We start from the raw sequence: 25,065 nt of genomic DNA, 5'->3' as shown, positions 1-25,065 counted from the left end.
CTGTCTCCCCCTACCACCACCCTGCATTACTACATCACTCTACTGTCTGTCTCCCCCTACCACCACCCTGCATTACTACATCACTCTACTGTCTCCCCCCCTACCACCACCCTGCATTACTACATCACTCTACTGTCTGTCTCCCCCCTACCACCACCCTGCATTACTACATCACTCTACTGTCTCCCCCCTACCACCACCCTGCATTACTACATCACTCTACTGTCTCCCCCCCTACCACCACCCTGTATTACTACATCACTCTACTGTCTCCCCCCTACCACCACCCTGCATTACTACATCACTCTACTGTCTCCCCCCTACCACCACCCTGCATTACTACATCACTCTACTGTCTCCCCCCTACCACCACCCTGTATTACTACATCACTCTACTGTCTCCCCCCTACCACCACCCTGCATTACTACATCACTCTACTGTCTCCCCCCCTACCACCACCCTGCATTACTACATCACTCTACTGTCTCCCCCCTACCACCACCCTGCATTACTACATCACTCTACTGTCTCCCCCTACCACCACCCTGTATTACTACATCACTCTACTGTCTCCCCCCTACCACCACCCTGCATTACTACATCACTCTACTGTCTGTCTCCCCCCTACCACCACCCTGCATTACTACATCACTCTACTGTCTGTCTCCCCCTACCACCACCCTGCATTACTACATCACTCTACTGTCTGTCCACGTTCAAACATACACTGCCTGTGAAATCTGGGGAAATCACACTGAGGTCAAAGATCAGAGGTGGGAGCAGAGTGAAACCACTGCAAAGCACACTCCGGGAGGGGTTCAGTCTGCTGGTAGCTAATGGCTAAGCTACTGCTTTATGGGGTCGCTCTCACACACCGACCGTGCTCTCACACATGGGTGTTCTTTAAAAAAAACACGAGTATTAATTGGTTTAAGTTGATAAAGGAAATTAAACACACCACAACAAGACTGTTGACCTAAAGCAACAGGACTGTTGACCTAAAGCAACAAGACTGTTGACCTAAAGCAACAAGACTGTTGACCTAAAGCAACAAGACTGTTGACCTAAAGCAACAAGACTGTTGACCTAAAGCAACAAGACTGTTGACCTAAAGGAACAGGACTGTTGACCTAAAGCAACAGGACTGTTGACCTAAAGCAACAGGACTGTTGACCTAAAGCAACAGGACTGTTGACCTAAAGCAACAGGACTGTTGACCTAAAGCAACAAGACTGTTGACCTAAAGGAACAGGACTGTTGACCTAAAGCAACAGGACTGTTGACCTAAAGCAACAGGACTGTTGACCTAAAGCAACAGGACTGTTGACCTAAAGCAACAGGACTGTTAACCTAAAGCAACAAGACTGTTGACCTAAAGCAACAGGACTGTTGACCTAAAGCAACAGGACTGTTAACCTAAAGCAACAAGACTGTTGACCTAAAGCAACAAGACTGTTGACCTAAAGCAACAGGACTGTTGACCTAAAGCAACAGGACTGTTAACCTAAAGCAACAAGACTGTTGACCTAAAGCAACAGGACTGTTGACCTAAAGCAACAGGACTGTTGACCTAAAGCAACAGGACTGTTGACCTAAAGCAACAAGACTGTTGACCTAAAGCAACAGGACTGTTGACCTAAAGCAACAGGACTGTTGACCTAAAGCAACAGGACTGTTGACCTAAAGCAACAAGACTGTTGACCTAAAGCAACAAGACTGTTGACCTAAAGCAACAAGACTGTTGACCTAAAGCAACAGGACTGTTAACCTAAAGCAACAAGACTGTTGACCTAAAGCAACAAGACTGTTGACCTAAAGCAACAAGACTGTTGACCTAAAGCAACAAGACTGTTGACCTAAAGCAACAGGACTGTTAACCTAAAGCAACAGGACTGTTGACCTAAAGCAACAAGACTGTTGACCTAAAGCAACAAGACTGTTGACCTAAAGCAACAAGACTGTTGACCTAAAGCAACAGGACTGTTAACCTAAAGCAACAGGACTGTTAACCTAAAGCAACAGGACTGGGTAGTGTTCAGGGGGCACAACACGAAGAAAACCAGCATCAACGTGTCCAATTCTGTTTTGAAATGTTTTGCCACGGTGCGCCCTACTGAACACAACCTAGGACTGTGGTAATAATATGTGACTCATGTAATGTGACAGGAAGTGAGGCAGCCAGGGATATGGGACTCGTGTCATGTGACGGGGGAGTGAGGCAGCTAGGGTTGATGTGCCCCTGCATGCCTTTCTCCAGCTTGGCATCTCTAGAGTAAATAAACAAATGGAGTAGCAGCACATATTTCCACGAAAGGTTCTCCTAGTCCTGCTCCGAACACAGGAAGAGATAAGAGAACCAGGAAGAGGAGGGGGGGTGAGGGGGAGGACAGAACTCAAACGCAGAACTTAATCAAGCTGAGGGGAAAATACCTCATTTAACTCTGTCGTGTCTGAAATGAAGTCTGAATTGAGCACAACAAGGCTCTACTTTAACTTTAATCAACAGCCATTCTGTCTGGCGTGTGATGAGCTAACAGCCATTCTGTCTGGCGTGTGATGAGCTAACAGCCACTCTGTCTGGCGTGTGATGAGCTAACAGCCACTCTGTCTGGCGTGTGATGAGCTAACAGCCACTCTGTCTGGCGTGTGATGAGCTAACAGCCACTCTGTCTGGCGTGTGATGAGCTAACAGCCACTCTGTCTGGCGTGTGATGAGCTAACAGCCACTCTGTCTGGCGTGTGATGAGCTAACAGCCACTCTGTCTGGCGTGTGATGAGCTAACACCCACTCTGTCTGGCGTGTGATGAGCTAACAGCCACTCTGTCTGGCGTGTGATGAGCTAACAGCCACTCTGTCTGGCGTGTGATGAGCTAACAGCCACTCTGTCTGGCGTGTGATGAGCTAACAGCCACTCTGTCTGGCGTGTGATGAGCTAACAGCCACTCTGTCTGGCGTGTGATGAGCTAACAGCCACTCTGTCTGGCGTGTGATGAGCTAACAGCCACTCTGTCTGGCGTGTGATGAGCTAACAGCCACTCTGTCTGGCGTGTGATGAGCTAACAGCCACTCTGTCTGGCGTGTGATGAGCTAACAGCCACTCTGTCTGGCGTGTGATGAGCTAACAGCCACTCTGTCTGGCGTGTGATGAGCTAACAGCCACTCTGTCTGGCGTGTGATGAGCTAACAGCCACTCTGTCTGGCGTGTGATGAGCTAACAGCCACTCTGTCTGGCGTGTGATGAGCTAACACCCACTCTGTCTGGCGTGTGATGAGCTAACAGCCACTCTGTCTGGCGTGTGATGAGCTAACAGCCACTCTGTCTGGCGTGTGATGAGCTAACAGCCATTCTGTCTGGCGTGTGATGAGCTAACAGCCACTCTGTCTGGCGTGTGATGAGCTAACAGCCATTCTGTTTGGCGTGTGATGAGCTAACAGCCACTCTGTCTGGCGTGTGATGAGCTAACAGCCATTCTGTCTGGCGTGTGATGAGCTAACAGCCATTCTGTCTGGCGTGTGATGAGCTAACAGCCAAACAGAGTTTTCACATTTGCTCTGCATCTTCATTGGATAAGCTACCTGCCTGATCTTTTTCTGAAGTCCAATGGGGGCCCAGCATTCTAGGATAACTTCAAAACCCTCCCATGAGAGGCTAGTGAACAGCTAGTGATTGCTGTGTGGCCCCACAGATGGACCGTGGGACAGGGGGCGGTGTGTGTGAGTGCGACCCCAGGCTGACTGAACCCTGCATGGGGAAGAGAGAACTAGGGTAGGGGGTGGTACCTGGAAGTAGCATGGAGCATAGCTACAGGCAGGGGGGGCAGGTAAGCTAATGCTAGCAGCAGGGTAGGGCAGGTAAGCTACTGTCTGCTGGTGGGACAGCGACCTCTGGATCACATAGGGGTTATAGAGGTAGTGCTGGGGGAACACAGGTACAGATCACACACACACACACGTCACCTACCAAATACAACATGTCAAACTAGTAGCTAGTTCCATGAACGTGTCACAAACACTGAACAGATGAAAACATTAGATTCTAACGGACACAGATCTGACAGCACATGAAACAGATCTCCTGTGGACTAGTATGAACAGATGAAAACATAGATTCTAACGGACACAGATCTGACAGCACATGAAACAGATCTCCTGTGGACTAGTATGAACAGATGAAAACATAGATTCTAACGGACACAGATCTGACAGCACATGAAACAGATCTCCTGTGGACTAGTATGAACAGATGAAAACATAGATTCTAACGGACACAGATCTGACAGCACATGAAACAGATCTCCTGTGGACTAGTATGAACAGATGAAAACATTAGATTCTAACAGACACAGATCTGACAGCACATGAAACAGATCTCCTGTGGACTAGTATGAACAGATGAAAACATTAGATTCTAACAGACACAGATCTGACAGCACATGAAACAGATCTCCTGTGGACTAGTATGAACAGATGAAAACATTAGATTCTAACGGACACAGATCTGACAGCACATGAAACAGATCTCCTGTGGACTAGTATGAACAGATGAAAACATAGATTCTAACGGACACAGATCTGACAGCACATGAAACAGATCTCCTGTGGACTAGTATGAACAGGGGATGGTATTATGATCCAATAATGAGAGATGACAGTTAGTGAAGCTAAAGGAATGGAGAGAGTGAGAGAGAGAGCAGAGATGAGATAGACAAGAGGAGGATGATGTCATTCTAGAGGAGGAGGATGATGTCATTCTAGAGGAAGAGGATTGAAAGGCTGCTTGTTTCAGAGAGGAAGAAAGAGGAGCTGGTTGATCAACATGGATGGACTGAAGCGGAATGAGTAAAAGGAGACTGATGATGGATGAAGTGTAGGGCCCAATCTCAAATCTCCCCTAAACCCTACGCCCTAATCCCTATACGCCCTAAACCCTACGCCCTAAACACTACGCCCTAAACCCTACGCCCTAAACCCTATACGCCCTAAACCCTACGCCCTAAACCCTACGCCCTTGTGCAGAACTGAGAGGATTTAACAAGCGTATGTAATATGATGAGAGCTCCACTTGTTCTCTGATAGGCTAGGTGGAACTTCCACCAATCAAATCTCTCAGATCTCCACAAGGGCATAGGTCTCTCTCTCACCAGGGTCATGACTCCCATGCGGTCCACCTCTCGGTTGGGGCTGCGGTTGGGGATGCGTCGTGGGGTGGAGGAGCCTGAGCCGGGGGGCGACGAGCCCCCCATGGAGGAGGGGGGGATGGAGCTCATGGAGCGGAAGCGGCTGCCCCCCAGGCTGTCCCCACTGCCCACACGGCTCTCGATCTCCTCTGCCAGCATGGCTGTGTTCTCCTTCTCCTCCTGAATCATCCTGGAGGGGGGTGGGGGTGAGGAGAGAGAGAAGGGAGAGGAGAGACGGGGGAGGAGTAGGAGGGACGAGGGGGAGGAGAGCGAGACGGAGGAGAGACGAGACGAAGGAGATACGAGACGGGGGAGAGAGGAGAGACGAGAGAGAGGAGAGGGAGAGCGAGGAGAGGGAGAGCGAGGAGAGGGAGAGCGAGGAGAGGGAGAGCGAGGAGAGGGAGAGCGAGAGGAGGGAGAGCGAGGAGAGGGAGAGCGAGGAGAGGGAGAGCGAGGAGAGGGAGAGCGAGGAGAGGGAGAGCGAGGAGAGGGAGAGTGAGGAGAGGGAGAGCGAGGAGAGGGAGAGCGAGGAGAGGGAGAGCGAGAGATGTTAGTGTTAGCATCTCCTTGTTTTCTCTAAAATGAAAAAGGGAAAATGTTTCTCATCAGATTACTAGAATGACATCTCCAGAGTGATGTTGAAATACGTCCAATATGCTGATGGTAGGGGTGTGTGTGTACCTGATCTCGTTGTTGATGGCGTCCAGCTGCTCCTGCAGCATGAGGGCCAGGGTCTGAGCGTCGGCCTGGCCGGCAGGGGACAGCAGGTCCACTGAGCTGAACATGGTCTCGCGCTCATCGTCCTCCAGGTCTGACGTGTCCAGGTCAGACTCAAACGCCTGAGCAACGTTGGCCAGAACATTAGCCTGCTGCACACGCTCCCACTCCTGTTCATTCAGAGTCTGGACCTGAGGAGAGAGGGGGGTGGGAAGAGAGGAAAATAAGACAATGTAGGAGGGAGGGAGGGAGAGCGAGAAAGGGGGGGAAAGTGGGAGGGAGAGAAAGGGGATGGAGTGAGAGGAAGGAAAAGTTACAGAGAAAGTTAGTCTAACCGTATCGAACGGTCCAGAATACCTTTAAGCCAGGCTCTGTAAAACACTCCACAGCAATAACTACAGACCAACACTATCAAATCAACCTCTCCATCATCATCATCATCATCATCATCATCATCATTATTATGGTTGTCTTCACTCTGACTTACATGTCTCTGATGTCCAGAGAGGAAGCAGAGAGAGAGAGAGAGAGAGAGAGAGAGAACATCATCAGATACAGAACAAATGAGAGAGGGAAGGAGGGAGAGAGAGAGAGAACACCATCAGATACAGAACAAATGAGAGAGGGAAGGAGGGAGGGAGAGAGAACATCATCAGATACAGAACAAATGAGAGAGGGAAGGAGGGAGAGAGAGAGAACATCATCAGATACAGAACAAATGAGAGAGGGAAGGAGGGAGAGAGAGAACATCATCAGATACAGAACAAATGAGAGAGGGAAGGAGGGAGAGAGAGAACATCATCAGATACAGAACAAATGAGAGAGGGAAGGAGGGAGAGAGAGAGAGAACACCATCAGATACAGAACAAATGAGAGAGGGAAGGAGGGAGGGAGAGAGAACATCATCAGATACAGAACAAATGAGAGAGGGAAGGAGGGAGAGAGAGAGAACATCATCAGATACAGAACAAATGAGAGAGGGAAGGAGGGAGGGAGAGAGAGAGAGAACATCATCAGATACAGAACAAATGAGAGAGGGAAGGAGGGAGAGAGAGAGAACATCATCAGATACAGAACAAATGAGAGAGGGAAGGAAGGAGGGAGAGAACAGTTTGTGGGCCGGAGATGACTTCAACACAGACAATAGATATCTGAGCTGAATGATCTGGAACATCAGTATCTAGGTCCACCAGACAGACAGACACCAGCTGCCAATATTGCATTTAAACTGTCCCTCACTAGGACAGACAGGGCTGCGGGGGTTCACCTTGGAGGGTTCATCCCGTAGCGCGGCGAGACGCCCCTTCTGGGGCCTCCTCAGCACCAGCGCGCTGCCGTAGTGGTCCGAGTGGCTGTCCATCATGGAGGAGGCCGACACCGGGTACCTGAAGTCTGGGGTGCTGCCTTGGTGAGACCGCCTGAGAGCACACACACACACACACACACACACACACACACAAAATAGATCAATCACAGAGAAAAGAGGTGGACAGAGAGGCCAGAGCACGGGCCAATCATGTGTGGGCCAGAGTCCAGGGCAGCCAATGAGAAAGCTGATTATTTTACCCATGGTGCAGCAGTGAGTTGCTCCTGTTCCTGCCTTGCTCGTTCTCCGCCCGCATTGTCTCAATCTGGATCAATAGCTGCTCCTGAAGGAGGGAGAGAGGAGGGGGTAGGAAGAGAGCGAAGGAGGGGGAGAGGAGGGGGAGGAAGAGAGGGAAGGAGGGGGAGAGGAGGGAGGAGGAAGAGGGAAGGAGGGGGAGAGGAGGGGGAGGAAGAGAGGGAAGGAGGGGGAGAGGAGGGGAGAGAGGAGGGGAGAGGGAGGGAGAGAGGAGGGGGGAGGAAGAGAGGGAAGGAGGGGGAGAGGGAGGGAGAGAGGAGGGGGGAGGAAGAGAGGGAAGGAGGGGGAGAGGGAGGGAGAGAGGAGGGGGGAGGAAGAGAGGGAAGGAGGGGGAGAGGGAGGGAGAGAGGAGGGGGGAGGAAGAGAGGGAAGGAGGGGGAGAGGAAGAGAGGGAAGGAGGGTGAGAGGAAGGTATAGGAAAAGGGAAGGAGGGGTAGGAAGAGGGAAGGAGGGGGAGAGGGGAGGGGGAGGGAGAGGAGGGGGTAGGAAGAGAGGGGGAGAGGAGGGGAGAAAGACAGACATGAGGGGTGTCATTGGCAATGAGAATCCAAACACAGCGATGACAACTCTCCAGTTGTTCAGAGGAGTGAGCAGCCAGAGTCAACAATCCTTACCTTCTCATGGTGTGCTTCCTCAACCAGCTTCTTACTGTGCTCCAGATCTCTGATGAGGCCGTTCTGGTGGAGGAGAGACAGAACATAGATAATGACCACAGCATTGTCCCAGATTGGTTCATCTATAGATAATGACCACAGCCTTGTCCCAGATTGGTTCAGCTATAGATAATGACCACAGCATTGTCCCAGCTTGGTTCATCTATAGATAATGACCACAGCCTTGTCCCAGATTGGTTCATCTATAGATAATGACCACAGCATTGTCCCAGATTGGTTCATCTATAGATAATGACCACAGCATTGTCCCAGATTGGTTCATCTATAGATAATGACCACAGCCTTGTCCCAGATTGGTTCATCTATAGATAATGACCACAGCCTTGTCCCAGATTGGTTCATCTATAGATAATGACCACAGCATTGTCCCAGATTGGTTCATCTATAGATAATGACCACAGCATTGTCCCAGATTGGTTCATCTATAGATAATGACCACAGCCTTGTCCCAGATTGGTTCATCTATAGATAATGACCACAGCCTTGTCCCAGATTGGTTCATCTATAGATAATGACCACAGCCTTGTCCCAGATTGGTTCATCTATAGATAATGACCACAGCATTGTCCCAGATTGGTTCATCTATAGATAATGACCACAGCATTGTCCCAGCTTGGTTCAGCTATAGATAATGACCACAGCATTGTCCCAGCTTGGTTCAGCTATAGATAATGACCACAGCATTGTCCCAGATTGGTTCATCTATAGATAATGACCACAGCCTTGTCCCAGATTGGTTCATCTATAGATAATGACCACAGCATTGTCCCAGCTTGGTTCAGCTATAGATAATGACCACAACATTGTCCCAGATTGGTTCATCTATAGATAATGACCACAGCATTGTCCCAGCTTGGTTCAGCTATAGATAATGACCACAGCATTGTCCCAGCTTGGTTCAGCTATAGATAATGACCACAGCATTGTCCCAGATTGGTTCAGCTATAGATAATGACCACAGCATTGTCCCAGATTGGTTCATCTATAGATAATGACCACAGCATTGTCCCAGCTTGGTTCAGCTATAGATAATGACCACAGCATTGTCCCAGCTTCGTTCAGCTATAGATAATGACCACAACATTGTCCCAGATTGTTTCAGCTACAGAGGTATGGATAAAATGACATGCCATTTAGCATGTCCCACCCACCTTGTCCTCTTGGGCAGACATCCTCTCCTTGAGGTGAAGCTGTATCCTAACCCACCCACCTTGTCCTCTAGGGCAGACATCCTCTCTTTGAGGTGAAGCTGTATCCTAACCCACCCACCTTGTCCTCTAGGGCAGACATCCTCTCTTTGAGGTGAAGCTGTATCCTAACCCACCCACCTTGTCCTCTAGGGCAGACATCCTCTCTTTGAGGTGAAGCTGTATCCTAACCCACCCACCTTGTCCTCTAGGGCAGACATCCTCTCTTTGAGGTGAAGCTGTATCCTAACCCACCCACCTTGTCCTCTAGGGCAGACATCCTCTCTTTGAGGTGAAGCTGTATCCTAACCCACCCACCTTGTCCTCTAGGGCAGACATCCTCTCTTTGAGGTGAAGCTGTAGCCTCTCATTGGACTCTGACAGCAGCTTGTCCACCGTCTCCGACAGACGCCTGTTGTGCTCCTCGTTCATCTTCTCCCTCTGGCGCGCCTTCACAACACAAACAAACACACTAATCAGAGCAGAGAAACCTACCGGTTCCTTTATGAAACATTTCACAACACACATTCTCATTGTTTTCTTTCCATTTTCTGTTCATGCATGGATCTTTAGGTTGTATGAGGTCAAATCTTCAATGACTTATTTGAATGAGAATGAATATATTGTCTACAATGAAAGTACAATTCTAAAATCAGACAGTCCAACGACCACATCTGTAAACATTCACCAACTTCTGTCCAACAACACAGACTGACTGACTGCCAGCCAGATGACCTTTGACCCCATCTGTCTCACCCTGAGCAGTTCCTGGTTCTTCTCCTCCAGCTGAGCCTCCATCTGCCTCACCCTCTCCTCCACGTTGCCATGACGCTCCTCCGCCTGCAGGACAGACAGAGTCAAACACCTCATCATCCATGCAACAAAAAAAACATTCCCTAAGCTCTACCCTTTAGGAATTTGTACAGATGTGAGAGGGCTGGGTCGGTGTAAGAGGACTGGAGAAGTTGAAGAGGGCTGGCTAGGTGTGTAGCTTCTTTCAGATCAATACAAATGATCCTGGAGAAGAATGGAACTGAAAAGGCCCAGTCAGAGGCTTAGTACCATATAGGTTCATGTTAGGGGTTATGGGGGGGTTGAGGCGCCCATCTACCCACAAACACCAGCACCAAGAACCAGACATCAACCAACTACAGCCAGCCAGTAGCAGCCATGCACCAGCAGAGACAGGGGACAGGGACACATCAGTACAGCCAGCAAGAAGCAGCCATGCACCAGCAGAGACAGGGGACAGGGACACATCAGTACAGCCAGCCAGTAGCAGCCATGCACCAGCAGAGACAGGGGACAGGGACACATCAGTACAGCCAGCAAGAAGCAGCCATGCACCAGCAGAGACAGGGGACAGGGACACATCAGTACAGCCAGCCAGTAGCAGCCATGCACCAGCAGAGACAGGGGACAGGGACACATCAGTACAGCCAGCAAGAAGCAGCCATGCACCAGCAGAGACAGGGGACAGGGACACATCAGTACAGCCAGCCAGTAGCAGCCATGCACCAGCAGAGACAGGGGACAGGGACACATCAGTACAGCCAGCAAGAAGCAGCCATGCACCAGCAGAGACAGGGGACAGGGACACATCAGTACAGCCAGCCAGTAGCAGCCATGCACCAGCAGAGACAGGGGACAGGGACACATCAGTACAGCCAGCAAGAAGCAGCCATGCACCAGCATAGACAGGGGACAGGGACACATCAGTACAGCCAGCAAGAAGCAGCCATGCACCAGCATAGACAGGGGACAGGGACACATCAGTACAGCCAGCCAGTAGCAGCCATGCACCAGCATAGACAGGGGACAGGGACACATCAGTACAGCCAGCAAGAAGCAGCCATGCACCAGCAGAGACAGGGGACAGGGACACATCAGTACAGCCAGCAAGAAGCAGCCATGCACCAGCATAGACAGGGGACAGGGACACATCAGTACAGCCAGCAAGAAGCAGCCATGCACCAGCAGAGACAGGGGACAGGGACACATCAGTACAGCCAGCAAGAAGCAGCCATGCACCAGCAGAGACAGGGGACAGGGACACATCAGTACAGCCAGCAAGAAGCAGCCATGCACCAGCAGAGACAGGGGACAGGGACACATCAGTACAGCCAGCAAGAAGCAGCCATGCACCAGCAGAGACAGGGGACAGGGGAGAGGGACACAGAGCAGTACAGCCAAGCCCCATAAAAGCACCATGAAAACATTCCAGACAGAATACAGACTAGAAACAAGGGGATCTGCGGGGGAAAGAAGGGGAAACTGTTCATGTTAATGGCTCTAATGTGCTTAGACAAAGTTTATATATTTCACCTTTATTTAACCAGGTAGGCAAGTTGAGAACAAGTTCTCATTTACAATTGCGACCTGGCCAAAATAAAGCAAAGCAGTTCGACACATACAACAGAGTTACACATGGAGTAAAACAAACATACAGTCAATAATACAGAAGAAAAATAAGTCAATATACAATGTGAGCAAATGAGGTGAGATGGGAGGTAAAGGCAAAAAAAGGCCATGGTGGCAAAGTAAATACAATATAGCATGTAAAACACTGGAATGGTAGATTTGTAGTGGAAGAAAGTGCAAAGTAGAAATAGAAATAATGGGGTGCAAAGGAGCAAAATAAATAAATAAATACAGGAGGGGTAGTTGTTTGGGCTAAATTATAGATGGGCTATGTACAGGTGCAGTGATCAGTGAGCTGCTCTGACAGCTGGTGCTTAAAGCTAGTGAGGGAGATAAGTGTTCCCAGTTGTGGAAAGGGGAGAGAGTAACTGGCTAAAGGGAAGTATACTGTAGCAATCCAGTGCGGGGTGACCCAATGTAACCAAGAACATTTGAACATTCAAATAAAAAGTGAATAAAAATGTCAGCACGAGTTTGGAAAACTCTATTCTGCCGGAGAAAGCTGTCTCAGTGTCCGGGCACCATTCTAAAACTCTGGTATGGGGGGGGGGGGGGGGTCCTAGACCCTCTGAGCAAATTAAGTAGCACTTCCTGTTTGTGTTACATCATAAACTATTTTTAGCGGTTGGGGGAGGGGAGTTGTGCACAGAAATACACTTTAAACATAGATCAGCAGTGCCAAGCTAAGCAGGCAGAGTTAGACCACTGGGCAGGGGTAAGAGATGGGGCTGGGGTGTGAGGGTATTGGGGGAGGTTTAGGGGTGATTGTAGCCAGTCTACCTTCCTCTGTGTCTTGGCGTCCTTAGAGCCCGAGGCGTCAGGCTAGGGGGGTTGGGGAGGAGGGGGAGGTAAAGGTTGAGGACAGACCAAACAAGAAACAGAGAGGAGAAGACGACAGTGTGAGAGATGAGAGAGAAAGTGAGAGCGAGAGAGAGAGCAGGAAGTACTTTAGGACAAGAGGGAATAGAGTTTTAACCTGTTGGGGCTAGGGGGCAGTATTTGCACGGCCGGATAAAAAAGGTACCCGATTTAAACTGGTTACTACTCTTGCCCAGAAACGAGAATATGCATATAATTAGTAGATTTGGATAGAAAACACTCTAAAGTTTCTAAAACTGTTTGAATGGTGTCTGTGAGTATAACAGAACTCATATGGCAGGCCAAAACCTGAGAAGATTCTATATAGGAAGTGCCCTGTCTGACAATTTGTTATCCTTCTGTGGCATCTCTATCAAAATTACAGCATCTCTGCTGTAACGTGACATTTTCTAAGGCTTCCATTGGCTCTCAGAAGGCGCCAGAAAGTGGAATGACATCTCTGCAGTCTCTGGGCGAAAAACAGCAGGAGTTTTTGTGAGTGGTCAGGCAGGGAACAATGACACTGGAGTGCGCGTCCACGAGAGGACTCCATGTTTTTCTTTCAGTCTTTGAACGAATACAACGTCGCCCGGCTGGAATATTATCGCTATTTAACAAGAAAAATCGCATAAAAATTGATTTTAAACAGCGTTTGACATGCTTCAAAGTACGGTAATGGAATATTTGGACATTTTTTGTCACGAAATGCGCTCGCCTTCGGATGCCTTCGGATACTGACCTGAACGCACGAACAAAACGGAGGTATTTGGATATAACTATGGATTATTTCAAACCAAAACAACATTTGTTGTTGAAGTAGAAGTCCTGGGAGTGCATTCTGACGAAGAACAGCAAAGGTAATCCAATTTTTCTTATAGTAAATCGGAGTTTGGTGAGGGCCAAACTTGGTGGGTGTCAAATTAACTAGCCGTGATGGCCGGGCTATCTACTCAGAATATTGCAAAATGTGCTTTCGACGAAAAGCTATTTTAAAATCTGACACCGTGCTTGCATAAAGGAGTTCTGTATGTATAATTCTTAAAATAATTGTTATGTATTTTGTGAACGTTAATCGTGAGTAATTAAGTAAATTCACCTGAAGTTTGCGGTGGGTATGCTAGTTCTGAACATCACATGCTAATGTAAAAAGCTGTTTTTTGATATAAAAATGAACTTGATTGAACAAAACATGCATGTATTGTATAACATAATGTCCTAGGAGTGTCATCTGATGAAGATCATCAAAGGTTAATGCTGCATTTAGCTGTGGTTTTGGTTTTTGTGACATATATGCTTGCTTTGAAAATGGCTGTGTGATTATTTTTGGCAGGGTACTCTCCTGACATAATCTAATGTTTTGCTTTCGCTGTAAAGCCTTTTTGAAATCGGACAGTGTGGTTAGATTAACGAGAGTCTTGTCTTTAAAATGGTGTAAAATAGTCATATGTTTGAGAAATTGAAGTTATAACATTTATGAGATATTTGTATTTCGCGCAAGCGTCCCACCTTGCCCAGGGAGGTTAATGCAGCTAAAGACCGCGGACCGGCCGACAGGACTAAAGACCGCGGACCGGCCGACAGGACTAAAGACCGCGGACCGGCCGACAGGACTAAAGACCGCGGACCGGCCGACAGGACTAACGACCGCGGACCGGCCGACAGGACTAACGACCGCGGACCGGCCGACAGGACTAACGACCGCGGACCGGCCGACAGGACTAACGACCGCGGACCGGCCGACAGGACTAACGACCGCGGACCGGCCGACAGGACTAAAGACCGCGGACCGGCCGACAGGACTAAAGACCGCGGACCGGCCGACAGGACTAACGACCGCGGACCGGCCGACAGGACTAACGACCGCGGACCGGCCGACAGGACTAACGACCGCGGACCGGCCGACAGGACTAACGACCGCGGACCGGCCGACAGGACTAAAGACCGCGGACCTGCCGACAGGACTAACGACCGCGGACCGGCCGACAGGACTAACGACCGCGGACCGGCCGACAGGACTAACGACCGCGGACCGGCCGACAGGACTAACGACCGCGGACCGGCCGACAGGACTAACGACCGCGGACCGGCCGACAGGACTAACGACCGCGGACCGGCCGACAGGACTAACGACCGCGGACCGGCCGACAGGACTAACGACCGCGGACCGGCCGACAGGACTAAAGACCGCGGACCGGCCGACAGGACTAAAGACCGCGGACCGGCCGACAGGACTAAAGACCGCGGACCGGCCGACAGGACTAAAGACCGCGGACCGGCCGACAGGACTAAAGACCGCGGACCGGCCGACAGGACTAAAGACCGCGGACCGACAGACAGGACTAAAGACCGCGGACTGACAGACAGGACTTCAGCAGAGATTACTAGACAGGACTTAATGTCAATAACAAGAGACTGGAGGAAGATATGTGGTGGAGGTAGCTGGGTGGAGGTAGCTGGGTGGTTAGGTAGAGGTAGCTGGGTGGTTAGGTAGAGGTAGCTGGGTGGAGGTAGCTGGGTGGTTAGGTGGTTGGGTGGAGGTAGCTGGGTGGTTGGGTGGAGGTAGCTGGGTGGTTGGGTGGAGGTAGCTGGGTGGTGGTAGCTGGGTGGTTGGGTGGAGGTAGCTGGGTGGTTGGGTGGAGGTAGCTGGGTGGTTGGGTGGAGGTAGCTGGGTGGTTGGGTGGAGGTAGCTGGGTGGTGGTAGCTGGGTGGTTGGGTGGAGGTAGCTGGGTGGTTAGGTGGAGGTAGCTGGGTGGAGGTAGCTGGGTGGTTGGTTGGAGGTAGCTGGGTGGTTGGGTGGAGGTAGCTGGGTGGAGGTAGCTGGGTGGTTGGTTGGAGGTAGCTGGGTGGTTGGGTGGAGGTAGCTGGGTGGTTGGGTGGAGGTAGCTGGGTGGTTAGGTGGAGGTAGCTGGGTGGTTAGGTGGAGGTAGCTGGGTGGTTAGGTGGAGGTAGCTGGGTGGTTAGGTGGAGGTAGCTGGGTGGTGTGGCAGTGACAGGTTCTACACTGAAATCTCTGCCTCTTAAAGAGTTAAAAGGAAGAGAGGAAAGAGAGGAGTGGGAGAGAGATATTTTTTGGTATCCTTCCCCAGATCTGTGCCTCGACACAATCCTGTCTCGGAGCTCTACGGACAATTCCTTTGACATCATGGCTTGGTTATTGCTCTGACATGCACTGTCAACTGTGGGACCTTATATAGACAGGTGTGTGTCTTTCCAAATCATGTCCAATCAATTGAATTTACCACAGGTGGACTCCAATCAAGTTGTAGAAACATCTCAAGGATGTTCAATGGAAACAGGATGCACCGGAGCTCAATTTCAAGTCTCATAGCAAAGGGTCTGAATAAGGTATTTTATGAATTATGTTTTTATACATTTGCATAAATCAAATAAAATAAAAACAGTTTCCGCTTCGTCATTATGGGGTATTGTGTGTAGATTGATCAGGGGTAAAAATATTTTTTATCAATTTTAGAATAAGGTTGTAACGTAACAAAATGTGGAAAAAGTCAATGGGTCTGGATACCTTCTGAATGCACTGTATACAGTCGCCACCATCTGGATACCTTCTGAATGCACTGTATACAGTCGCCACCATCTGAATACCTTCTGAATGCGCTGTATACAGTCGCCACCATCTGGATACCTTCTGAATGCACTGTATACAGTCGCCACCATCTGAATACCTTCTGAATGCACTGTATACAGTCGCCACCATCTGGATACCTTCTGAATGCACTGTATACAGTCGCCACCATCTGGATACCTTCTGAATGCACTGTATACAGTCGCCACCATCTGAATACCTTCTGAATGCACTGTATACAGTCGCCACCATCTGGATACCTTCTGAATGCACTGTATACAGTCGCCACCATCTGGATACCTTCTGAATGCACTGTATACAGTCGCCACCATCTGAATACCTTCTGAATGCACTGTATACAGTCGCCACCATCTGAATACCTTCTGAATGCACTGTATACAGTCGCCACCATCTGGATACCTTCTGAATGCGCTGTATACAGTCGCCACCATCTGGATACCTTCTGAATGCGCTGTATACAGTCGCCACCATCTGAATACCTTCTGAATGCACTGTATACAGTCGCCACCATTTGAATGGTTTTTTTTCTTCCATAAGTATTTTCACAAATTCCCTTCTAGTGTACTAAAGTAGTCCAAAGGTTAGTATTTGGTCCCATATTCCTAGCACACAATTAAAACATCGAGCTGGTGACTCTACAAACTTGTTGGATGCATTTTACATTTGTTTAAGGTAGTGTTTCAGATTACGTTTTTGCCCCAATAGAAACTGAATTGTGAACTACATATTGTGTCACTTGTATTGTAAATAGGAACAGAAGAGGTTTCTAAACATTTCTATATTAAATGTGGATGCTGCCACGATTATGGATAATCATGAATGAATCCTAAATAATGATGAGTGAGAAAGTCAGAGGAACGAAGTACACACACACACACACACACACACACACACACACACACACACACACACACACACACACACACACACACACACACACACACACACACACACCGGAAAGGATGAGAAATGGAGAGGAGTCTCTCTCAGGAGGCATGTTTGACGGCGTGGAGGCGGGACTGACCTTGGTGAGGGCCGCCACCCTCTGGGCTAGCTCCGCCTCCACCTCGGGCAGAGTCTCCGCCTTCCTGATGGTCTGCTGCAGCTTCTGCTCGGCCAGCTCTAAACGCTCCTGCAGCTGCCTGTTCCTCTCCTCTGTCTGGAGATCAATACATTAATCAGTCATATTAATCAATACATTACAACGGTTCCTCTCCTCTGTCTGGAGATCAATACATTCAGTCATATTAATCAATACATTACAACGGTTCCTCTCATCTGTCTGGAGATCAAACACCATCAGTCATATTAATCAATACATTACAACGGTTCCTCTCCTCTGTCTGGAGATCAATACATTAATCAGTCATATTAATCAATACATTACAACGGTTCCTCTCCTCTGTCTGGAGATCAAACACCATCAGTCATATTAATCAATACATTACAACGGTCCCTCTCCTCTGTCTGGAGATCAATACATTAATCAGTCATATTAATCAATACATTACAACGGTTCCTCTCCTCTGTCTGGAGATCAAACACCATCAGTCATATTAATCAATACATTACAACGGTTCCTCTCCTCTGTCTGGAGATCAATACATTAATCAGTCATATTAATCAATACATTACAACGGTTCCTCTCCTCTGTCTGGAGATCAATACATTAATCAGTCATATTAATCAATACATTACAACGGTTCCTCTCCTCTGTCTGGAGATCAATACATTAATCAGTCATATTAATCAATACATTACAACGGTTCCTCTCCTCTGTCTGGAGATCAATACATTAATCAGTCATATTAATCAATACATTACAACGGTTCCTCTCCTCTGTCTGGAGATCAAACACCATCAGTCATATTAATCAATACATTACAACGGTTCCTCTCCTCTGTCTGGAGATCAATACATTAATCAGTCATATTAATCAATACATTACAACGGTTCCTCTCCTCTGTCTGGAGATCAATACATTAATCAGTCATATTAATCAATACATTACAACGGTTCCTCTCCTCTGTCTGGAGATCAAACACCATCAGTCATATTAATCAATACATTACAACGGTTCCTCTCCTCTGTCTGGAGATCAATACATTAATCAGTCATATTAATCAATACATTACAACGGTTCCGTTCCTCTGTCTGGAGATCAAACACCATCAGTCATATTAATCAATACATTACAACGGTTCCTCTCCTCCGTCTGGAGATCAATACATTAATCATGGGAACAGGCAGACCACAATATCAGAACAAGACCCCCTGTGTAAACGCAGCCTATCTGATTCTGACCACTTTAGAATAAGACATATCAGTAAACATCTCATCTCCAAATGGTGTCTGATACACAGTGTTTAGGTACCGTCTTGTTGGCCTGGTGTCTGATACACAGTGTTTAGGTACCGTCTTGTTGGCCTGGTGTCTGATACACAGTGTTTAGGTACTGTCTTGTTGGCCTGGTGTCTGATACACAGTGTTTAGGTACCGTCTTGTTGGCCTGGTGTCTGATACACAGTGTTTAGGTACTGTCTTGTTGGCCTGGTGTCTGATACACAGTGTTTAGGTACCGTCTTGTTGGCCTGGTGTCTGATACACAGTGTTTAGGTACCGTCTTGTTGGCCTGGGGGATGATACACAGTGTTTAGGTACCGTCTTGTTGGCCTGGTGTCTGATACACAGTGTTTAGGTACTGTCTTGTTGGCCTGGGGGATGATACACAGTGTTTAGGTACCGTCTTGTTGGCCTGGGGATGATACACAGTGTTTAGGTACCGTCTTGTTGGCCTGGGGGATGATACACAGTGTTTAGGTACCGTCTTGTTGGCCTGGGGGATGATACACAGTGTTTAGGTACTGTCTTGTTGGCCTGGGGGATGATACACAGTGTTTAGGTACCGTCTTGTTGGCCTGGGGGATGATACACAGTGTTTAGGTACTGTCTTGTTGGCCTGGTGTCTGATACACAGTGTTTAGGTACCGTCTTGTTGGCCTGGTGTCTGATACACAGTGTTTAGGTACCGTCTTGTTGGCCTGGTGTCTGATACACAGTGTTTAGGTACCGTCTTGTTGGCCTGGGGGATGATACACAGTGTTTTGGTACGGTCTTGTTGGCCTGGGGGATGATACACAGTGTTTAGGTACCGTCTTGTTGGCCTGGGGGATGATACACAGTGTTTAGGTACCGTCTTGTTGGCCTGGTGTCTGATACACAGTGTTTAGGTACTGTCTTGTTGGCCTGGGGGATGATACACAGTGTTTAGGTACTGTCTTGTTGGCCTGGTGTCTGATACACAGTGTTTAGGTACCGTCTTGTTGGCCTGGGGGATGATACACAGTGTTTAGGTACCGTCTTGTTGGCCTGGGGGATGATACACAGTGTTTAGGTACCGTCTTGTTGGCCTGGTGTCTGATACACAGTGTTTAGGTACTGTCTTGTTGGCCTGGGGGATGACTTGAAAAACAAACTCCAATCTGGATGTAATCTCACTGCTAAAACAAGGCTAGCTATTTTCTCTGTTAGCTGTCTCCCCCCTCTTCTTCTCTCCCCTCCAGCAGCGTGCTGGCCCAGTTCTGGCAGCATGGAGGCCCAGACTAAAAGAGAAACCACCAATAGAGATTAGAAAAAGAGAGAAGAGATCATACAAGAGAAGAGAGATCGAGGCAAGAAAGAAAACAGAAGGAGGGGAAGAGGACATACAAGAGAAGAGCAGGCAGACCAGAGAGAAAACAGAGAGAGAAGTGAATGTGTCTGAGGCGTCTGATTCAGTGCCTGCTGCGTTGGGCAGTCTGTGAATGCACGAGAAGGGGTACAGGACCCCGCAGGCTCTTCCTGCTGCCGGAAAGAGCCGACAATCACACTAACCCCCCAAATACACAAATCCTCAAAAAACACACACACACACACACACACACACACACACACAGGAAAAACCCAACTGTAGGCTTCCATACTGGTGGGTTATAGATGTGAGATACTGTAGGCTTCCTTACTGGTGGGTTATAGATGTGAGATACTGTAGGCTTCCTTACTGGTGGGTTATAGATGTGAGATACTGTAGGCTTCCTTACTGGTGGGTTATAGATGTGAGATACTGTAGGCTTCCTTACTGGTGGGTTATAGATGTGAGATACTGTAGGCTTCCATACTGGTGGGTTATAGATGTGAGATACTGTAGGCTTCCTTACTGGTGGGTTATAGATGTGAGATACTGTAGGCTTCCTTACTGGTGGGTTATAGATGTGAGATACTGTAGGCTTCCTTACTGGTGGGTTATAGATGTGAGATACTGTAGGCTTCCTTACTGGTGGGTTATAGATGTGAGATACTGTAGGCTTCCTTACTGGTGGGTTATAGATGTGAGATACTGTAGGCTTCCTTACTGGTGGGTTATAGATGTGAGATACTGTAGGCTTCCATACTGGTGGGTTATAGATGTGAGATACTGTAGGCTTCCTTACTGGTGGGTTATAGATGTGAGATACTGTAGGCTTCCATACTGGTGGGTTATAGATGTGAGATACTGTAGGCTTCCTTACTGGTGGGTTATAGATGTGAGATACTGTAGGCTTCCTTACTGGTGGGTTATAGATGTGAGATACTGTAGGCTTCCTTACTGGTGGGTTATAGATGTGAGATACTGTAGGCTTCCTTACTGGTGGGTTATAGATGTGAGATACTGTAGGCTTCCTTACTGGTGGGTTATAGATGTGAGATACTGTAGGCTTCCATACTGGTGGGTTATAGATGTGAGATACTGTAGGCTTCCTTACTGGTGGGTTATAGATGTGAGATACTGTAGGCTTCCTTACTGGTGGGTTATAGATGTGAGATACTGTAGGCTTCCTTACTGGTGGGTTATAGATGTGAGATACTGTAGGCTTCCATACTGGTGGGTTATAGATGTGAGATACTGTAGGCTTCCATACTGGTGGGTTATAGATGTGAGATACTGTAGACTTCCTTACTGGTGGGTTATAGATGTGAGATACTGTAGGCTTCCTTACTGGTGGGTTATAGATGTGAGATACTGTAGGCTTCCATACTGGTGGGTTATAGATGTGAGATACTGTAGGCTTCCATACTGGTGGGTTATAGATGTGAGATACTGTAGGCTTCCTTACTGGTGGGTTATAGATGTGAGATACTGTAGGCTTCCTTACTGGTGGGTTATAGATGTGAGATACTGTAGGCTTCCTTACTGGTGGGTTATAGATGTGAGATACTGTAGGCTTCCTTACTGGCGGGTTATAGATGTGAGATACTGTAGGCTTCCTTACTGGTGGGTTATAGATGTGAGATACTGTAGGCTTCCTTACTGGTGGGTTATAGATGTGAGATACTGTAGGCTTCCTTACTGGTGGGTTATAGATGTGAGATACTGTAGGCTTCCTTACTGGTGGGTTATAGATGTGAGATACTGTAGGCTTCCTTACTGGCGGGTTATAGATGTGAGATACTGTAGGCTTCCTTACTGGTGGGTTATAGATGTGAGATACTGTAGGCTTCCTTACTGGTGTATAGTCTCTGTACAGTATTGACTGCTCCGATCTTGCTGTTGGTTCGATTGGTGTGTGTGTGTACTGACCTGTCGGAACAGGGACTCCTTGTTGGCCACTTCGTTCTCCAGCTTGTCGTTGAGGTCATGTACGGAGGTGGCCTCTCGCTGCGCTGCCAAGTACCTCTTCTCCAGGGTGACGATACGCTCCTCTATGTCCTCCTTCTGGGCCATAGACTATACGGAGAGAGACGGATACGTTTAGCACACACACACACACACACACACACACACACACACACACACACACACACACACACACACACACACACACACACACACACACACCCCCCCCCCCCCCCCCCCCCCCCCCGTGTTAGTAACGTTAACATCCAGTACGTACCTCTCGTATGTCTCTCTGCAGGCGTGTTAGTAACGTTAACATCCAGTACGTACCTCTCGTATGTCTCTCTGCAGGCGTGTTAGTAACGTTAACATCCAGTACGTACCTCTCGTATGTCTCTCTGCAGGCGTGTTAGTAACGTTAACATCCAGTACGTACCTCTCGTATGTCTCTCTGCAGGCGTGTTAGTAACGTTAACATCCAGTACGTACCTCTCGTATGTCTCTCTGCAGGCGTGTTAGTAACGTTAACATCCAGTACGTACCTCTCGTATGTCTCTCTGCAGGCGTGTGTTCACGTCTTCACTCTTGAGGAGGTCCTTGCGTGCCGTGTCCAGGTCCTCCTCCAGCTCGCTGACGCGTCCCGTCATGGCTGCCATGCGCTCCATCATCTGCCCCAGGTCTGACGTCTGTCTCGCCACCATCTCCTGCAGCTCTCCCACCTTCCCCTGGTCCTCCTCCTGGCTCAGAGAGCCGTCAGACGACCTCTACAGACAAGTCAGTGTTTAGGTTTCTTAAAGATAGAAACAACTAGGACATGACCTATAACCCCTGACCCTTCCCCTGGTCCTCCTCCTGGCTCAGAGAGCCGTCTGACGACCTCTAGTTGGGAGAGGAGGACACTAGATATTAAATGCTGCAGGGCACGGCCTACGAGGCTTGTGGTTGTCTTATCTTCCTTATTTAAATGCACTGACTAAGTCTCTCTGGATAAAAGGTTTCCTACCTTGCCATTTGTGCTTGGGGTGTTTTCAGAGTTGTGGTTGAGCCCTTCCATTCCATCGCCTAGCGACCTCTTCTGGATATTCTGCTCTCTCAGATAGGACATCTAGGAGAAGATAGTATTTTATTAATATCCCAAAGGGGAGATTTGATTGGACCAATAAAGAAGACCAATAAAGACCCAATAAAGCACAACAGAACCCAGACACTAACAGCAGCACATCATTAATGATTAGAAGAAACTAAGGGTTCATGTTAAAAAGCCTCCTAAGGGACCCCACAGTCAGATCAGAGTACTGTTAAAAAGCCTCCTAAGGGACCCCACAGTCAGATCCGAGTACTGTTAAAAAGCCTCCTAAGGGACCCCACAGTCAGATCAGAGTACTGTTAAAAATCCTCCTAAGGGACTCCACAGTCAGATCAGAGTACTGTTAAAAAGCCTCCTAAGGGACCCCACAGTCAGATCCGAGTACTGTTAAAAAGCCTCCTAAGGGACCCCACAGTCAGATCAGAGTACTGTTAAAAATCCTCCTAAGGGACCCCACAGTCAGATCAGAGTACTGTTAAAAAGCCTCCTAAGGGACCCCACAGTCAGATCAGAGTACTGTTAAAAATCCTCCTAAGGGACCCCACAGTCGAATCGGAGTAGTGTTAAAAAGCCTCCTAAGGGACCCCACAGTCAGATCAGAGTAGTGTTAAAAAGCCTCCTAAGGGACCCCACAGTCAGATCAGAGTACTGTTAAAAAGCCTCCTAAGGGACCCCACAGTCAGATCAGAGTACTGTTAAAAAGCCTCCTAAGGGACCCCACAGTCAGATCAGAGTACTGTTAAAAATCCTCCTAAGGGACCCCACAGTCGAATCGGAGTAGTGTTAAAAAGCCTCCTAAGGGACCCCACAGTCAGATCAGAGTAGTGTTAAAAATCCTCCTAAGGGACCCCACAGTCGAATCGGAGTACTGTTAAAAAGCCTCCTAAGGGACCCCACAGTCAGATCAGAGTACTGTTAAAAAGCCTCCTAAGGGACCCCACAGTCAGATCAGAGTACTGTTAAAAATCCTCCTAAGGGACTCCACAGTCAGATCGGAGAGCTTCTCAAAGTTAGCAGGTTAACTCATTCATTGAGCCCACTTTGTCAAATCCCCAAATACAGATGACCCTCTCTGACATTAAAAGTAAACACACACATGCACACTAATCAGGGAGGACAGGCTCGTGGTAATGGCTGGAGCAGAATCAGTGGAATGGTATCAAATACATCAAACACATTGTTTCCATGGTTTCCAGGTGTTTGATGCCATTCTCTCCGTTCCAGCCATTATTATGAGCTGTCCTCCTCTCAGCAGCCTCCTCTGGTGTGTTTGTGTACTTGTGTACACAAACGCATATATCCCTACACTGCCAGGCAGACACGCTCCCCCCCTCTTTCACAGCTCAGTCGGTGGAGCTTGCAACTCCAGGATAGTGGGTTTGATTCCCGGGACCACCAGTAGGTAAAACATATTCACGCATGACTAAGTCCCTTTGGATAAAAGTGTCTGTTAAATGCCATGTATTATGATGATATTAGTATGTAGCCACACACACGGCTGTGACGGTTATGAATGTTAGCTTGTTCTCCATGTAATCTTATAATCCCACAGATGGAACAGACATTGTCATGCAAATTACAAAACGGTCATTTAACTAACTGGAGGGTCATTTAACCAACTGGAGGGTCATTTAACTAACTGGAGGGTCATTTAACTAACTGGAGGGTCATTTAACTAACTGGAGGGTCATTTAACTAACTGGAGGGTCATTTAACTAACTGGAGGGTCATTTAACTAACTGGAGGGTCATTTAACTAACTGGAGGGTCATTTAATCAACTGGAGGGTCATTTAATCAACTGGAGGGTCATTTAATCAACTGGAGGGTCATTTAACTAACTGGAGGGTCATTTAACTAACTGGAGGGTCATTTAATCAACTGGAGGGTCATTTAACTAACTGGAGGGTCATTTAACTAACTGGAGGGTCATTTAACTAACTGGAGGGTCATTTAACTAACTGGAGGGTCATTTAATCAACTGGAGGGTCATTTAACTAACTGGAGGGTCATTTAACTAACTGGAGGGTCATTTAACTAACTGGAGGGTCATTTAATCAACTGGAGGGTCATTTAATCAACTGGAG

At 48.2% G+C, this 25,065-nt stretch overlaps 1 protein-coding gene across 16 annotated transcripts in view; it reads right to left on the bottom strand.

The window, feature by feature from the left end:
• Positions 1–25,065, bottom strand: part of LOC106599863 (liprin-alpha-1) — a 91,543-nt gene that overhangs the window by 24,842 nt on the left and 41,636 nt on the right. For all 16 annotated transcript variants that reach the window (XM_082969772.1, XM_082969773.1, XM_082969760.1 and 13 more), the window contains exons 6-16: positions 22,897–22,998; positions 22,436–22,657; positions 21,858–22,004; positions 17,286–17,420; positions 10,135–10,218; positions 9,697–9,828; positions 8,132–8,194; positions 7,463–7,545; positions 7,164–7,314; positions 5,861–6,087; positions 5,144–5,369 (exon numbers count right to left, since the gene is read on the bottom strand). In XM_082969772.1, coding sequence (XP_082825898.1) covers positions 5,144–5,369; positions 5,861–6,087; positions 7,164–7,314; positions 7,463–7,545; positions 8,132–8,194; positions 9,697–9,828; positions 10,135–10,218; positions 17,286–17,420; positions 21,858–22,004; positions 22,436–22,657; positions 22,897–22,998 — 1,572 coding nt within the window. The remainder of the gene's footprint in view (positions 1–5,143; positions 5,370–5,860; positions 6,088–7,163; positions 7,315–7,462; positions 7,546–8,131; positions 8,195–9,696; positions 9,829–10,134; positions 10,219–17,285; positions 17,421–21,857; positions 22,005–22,435; positions 22,658–22,896; positions 22,999–25,065) is intronic.

Source organism: Salmo salar, chromosome 26 (genome assembly GCF_965601325.2).
Source record: "Salmo salar chromosome 26, fSalSal1, whole genome shotgun sequence".
Taxonomy (NCBI): Eukaryota; Metazoa; Chordata; class Actinopteri; order Salmoniformes; family Salmonidae; genus Salmo; species Salmo salar.
The sequence above is the reverse complement of the archived record's forward strand: the minus strand, read 5'-3'. Positions and strand labels throughout refer to the sequence as shown.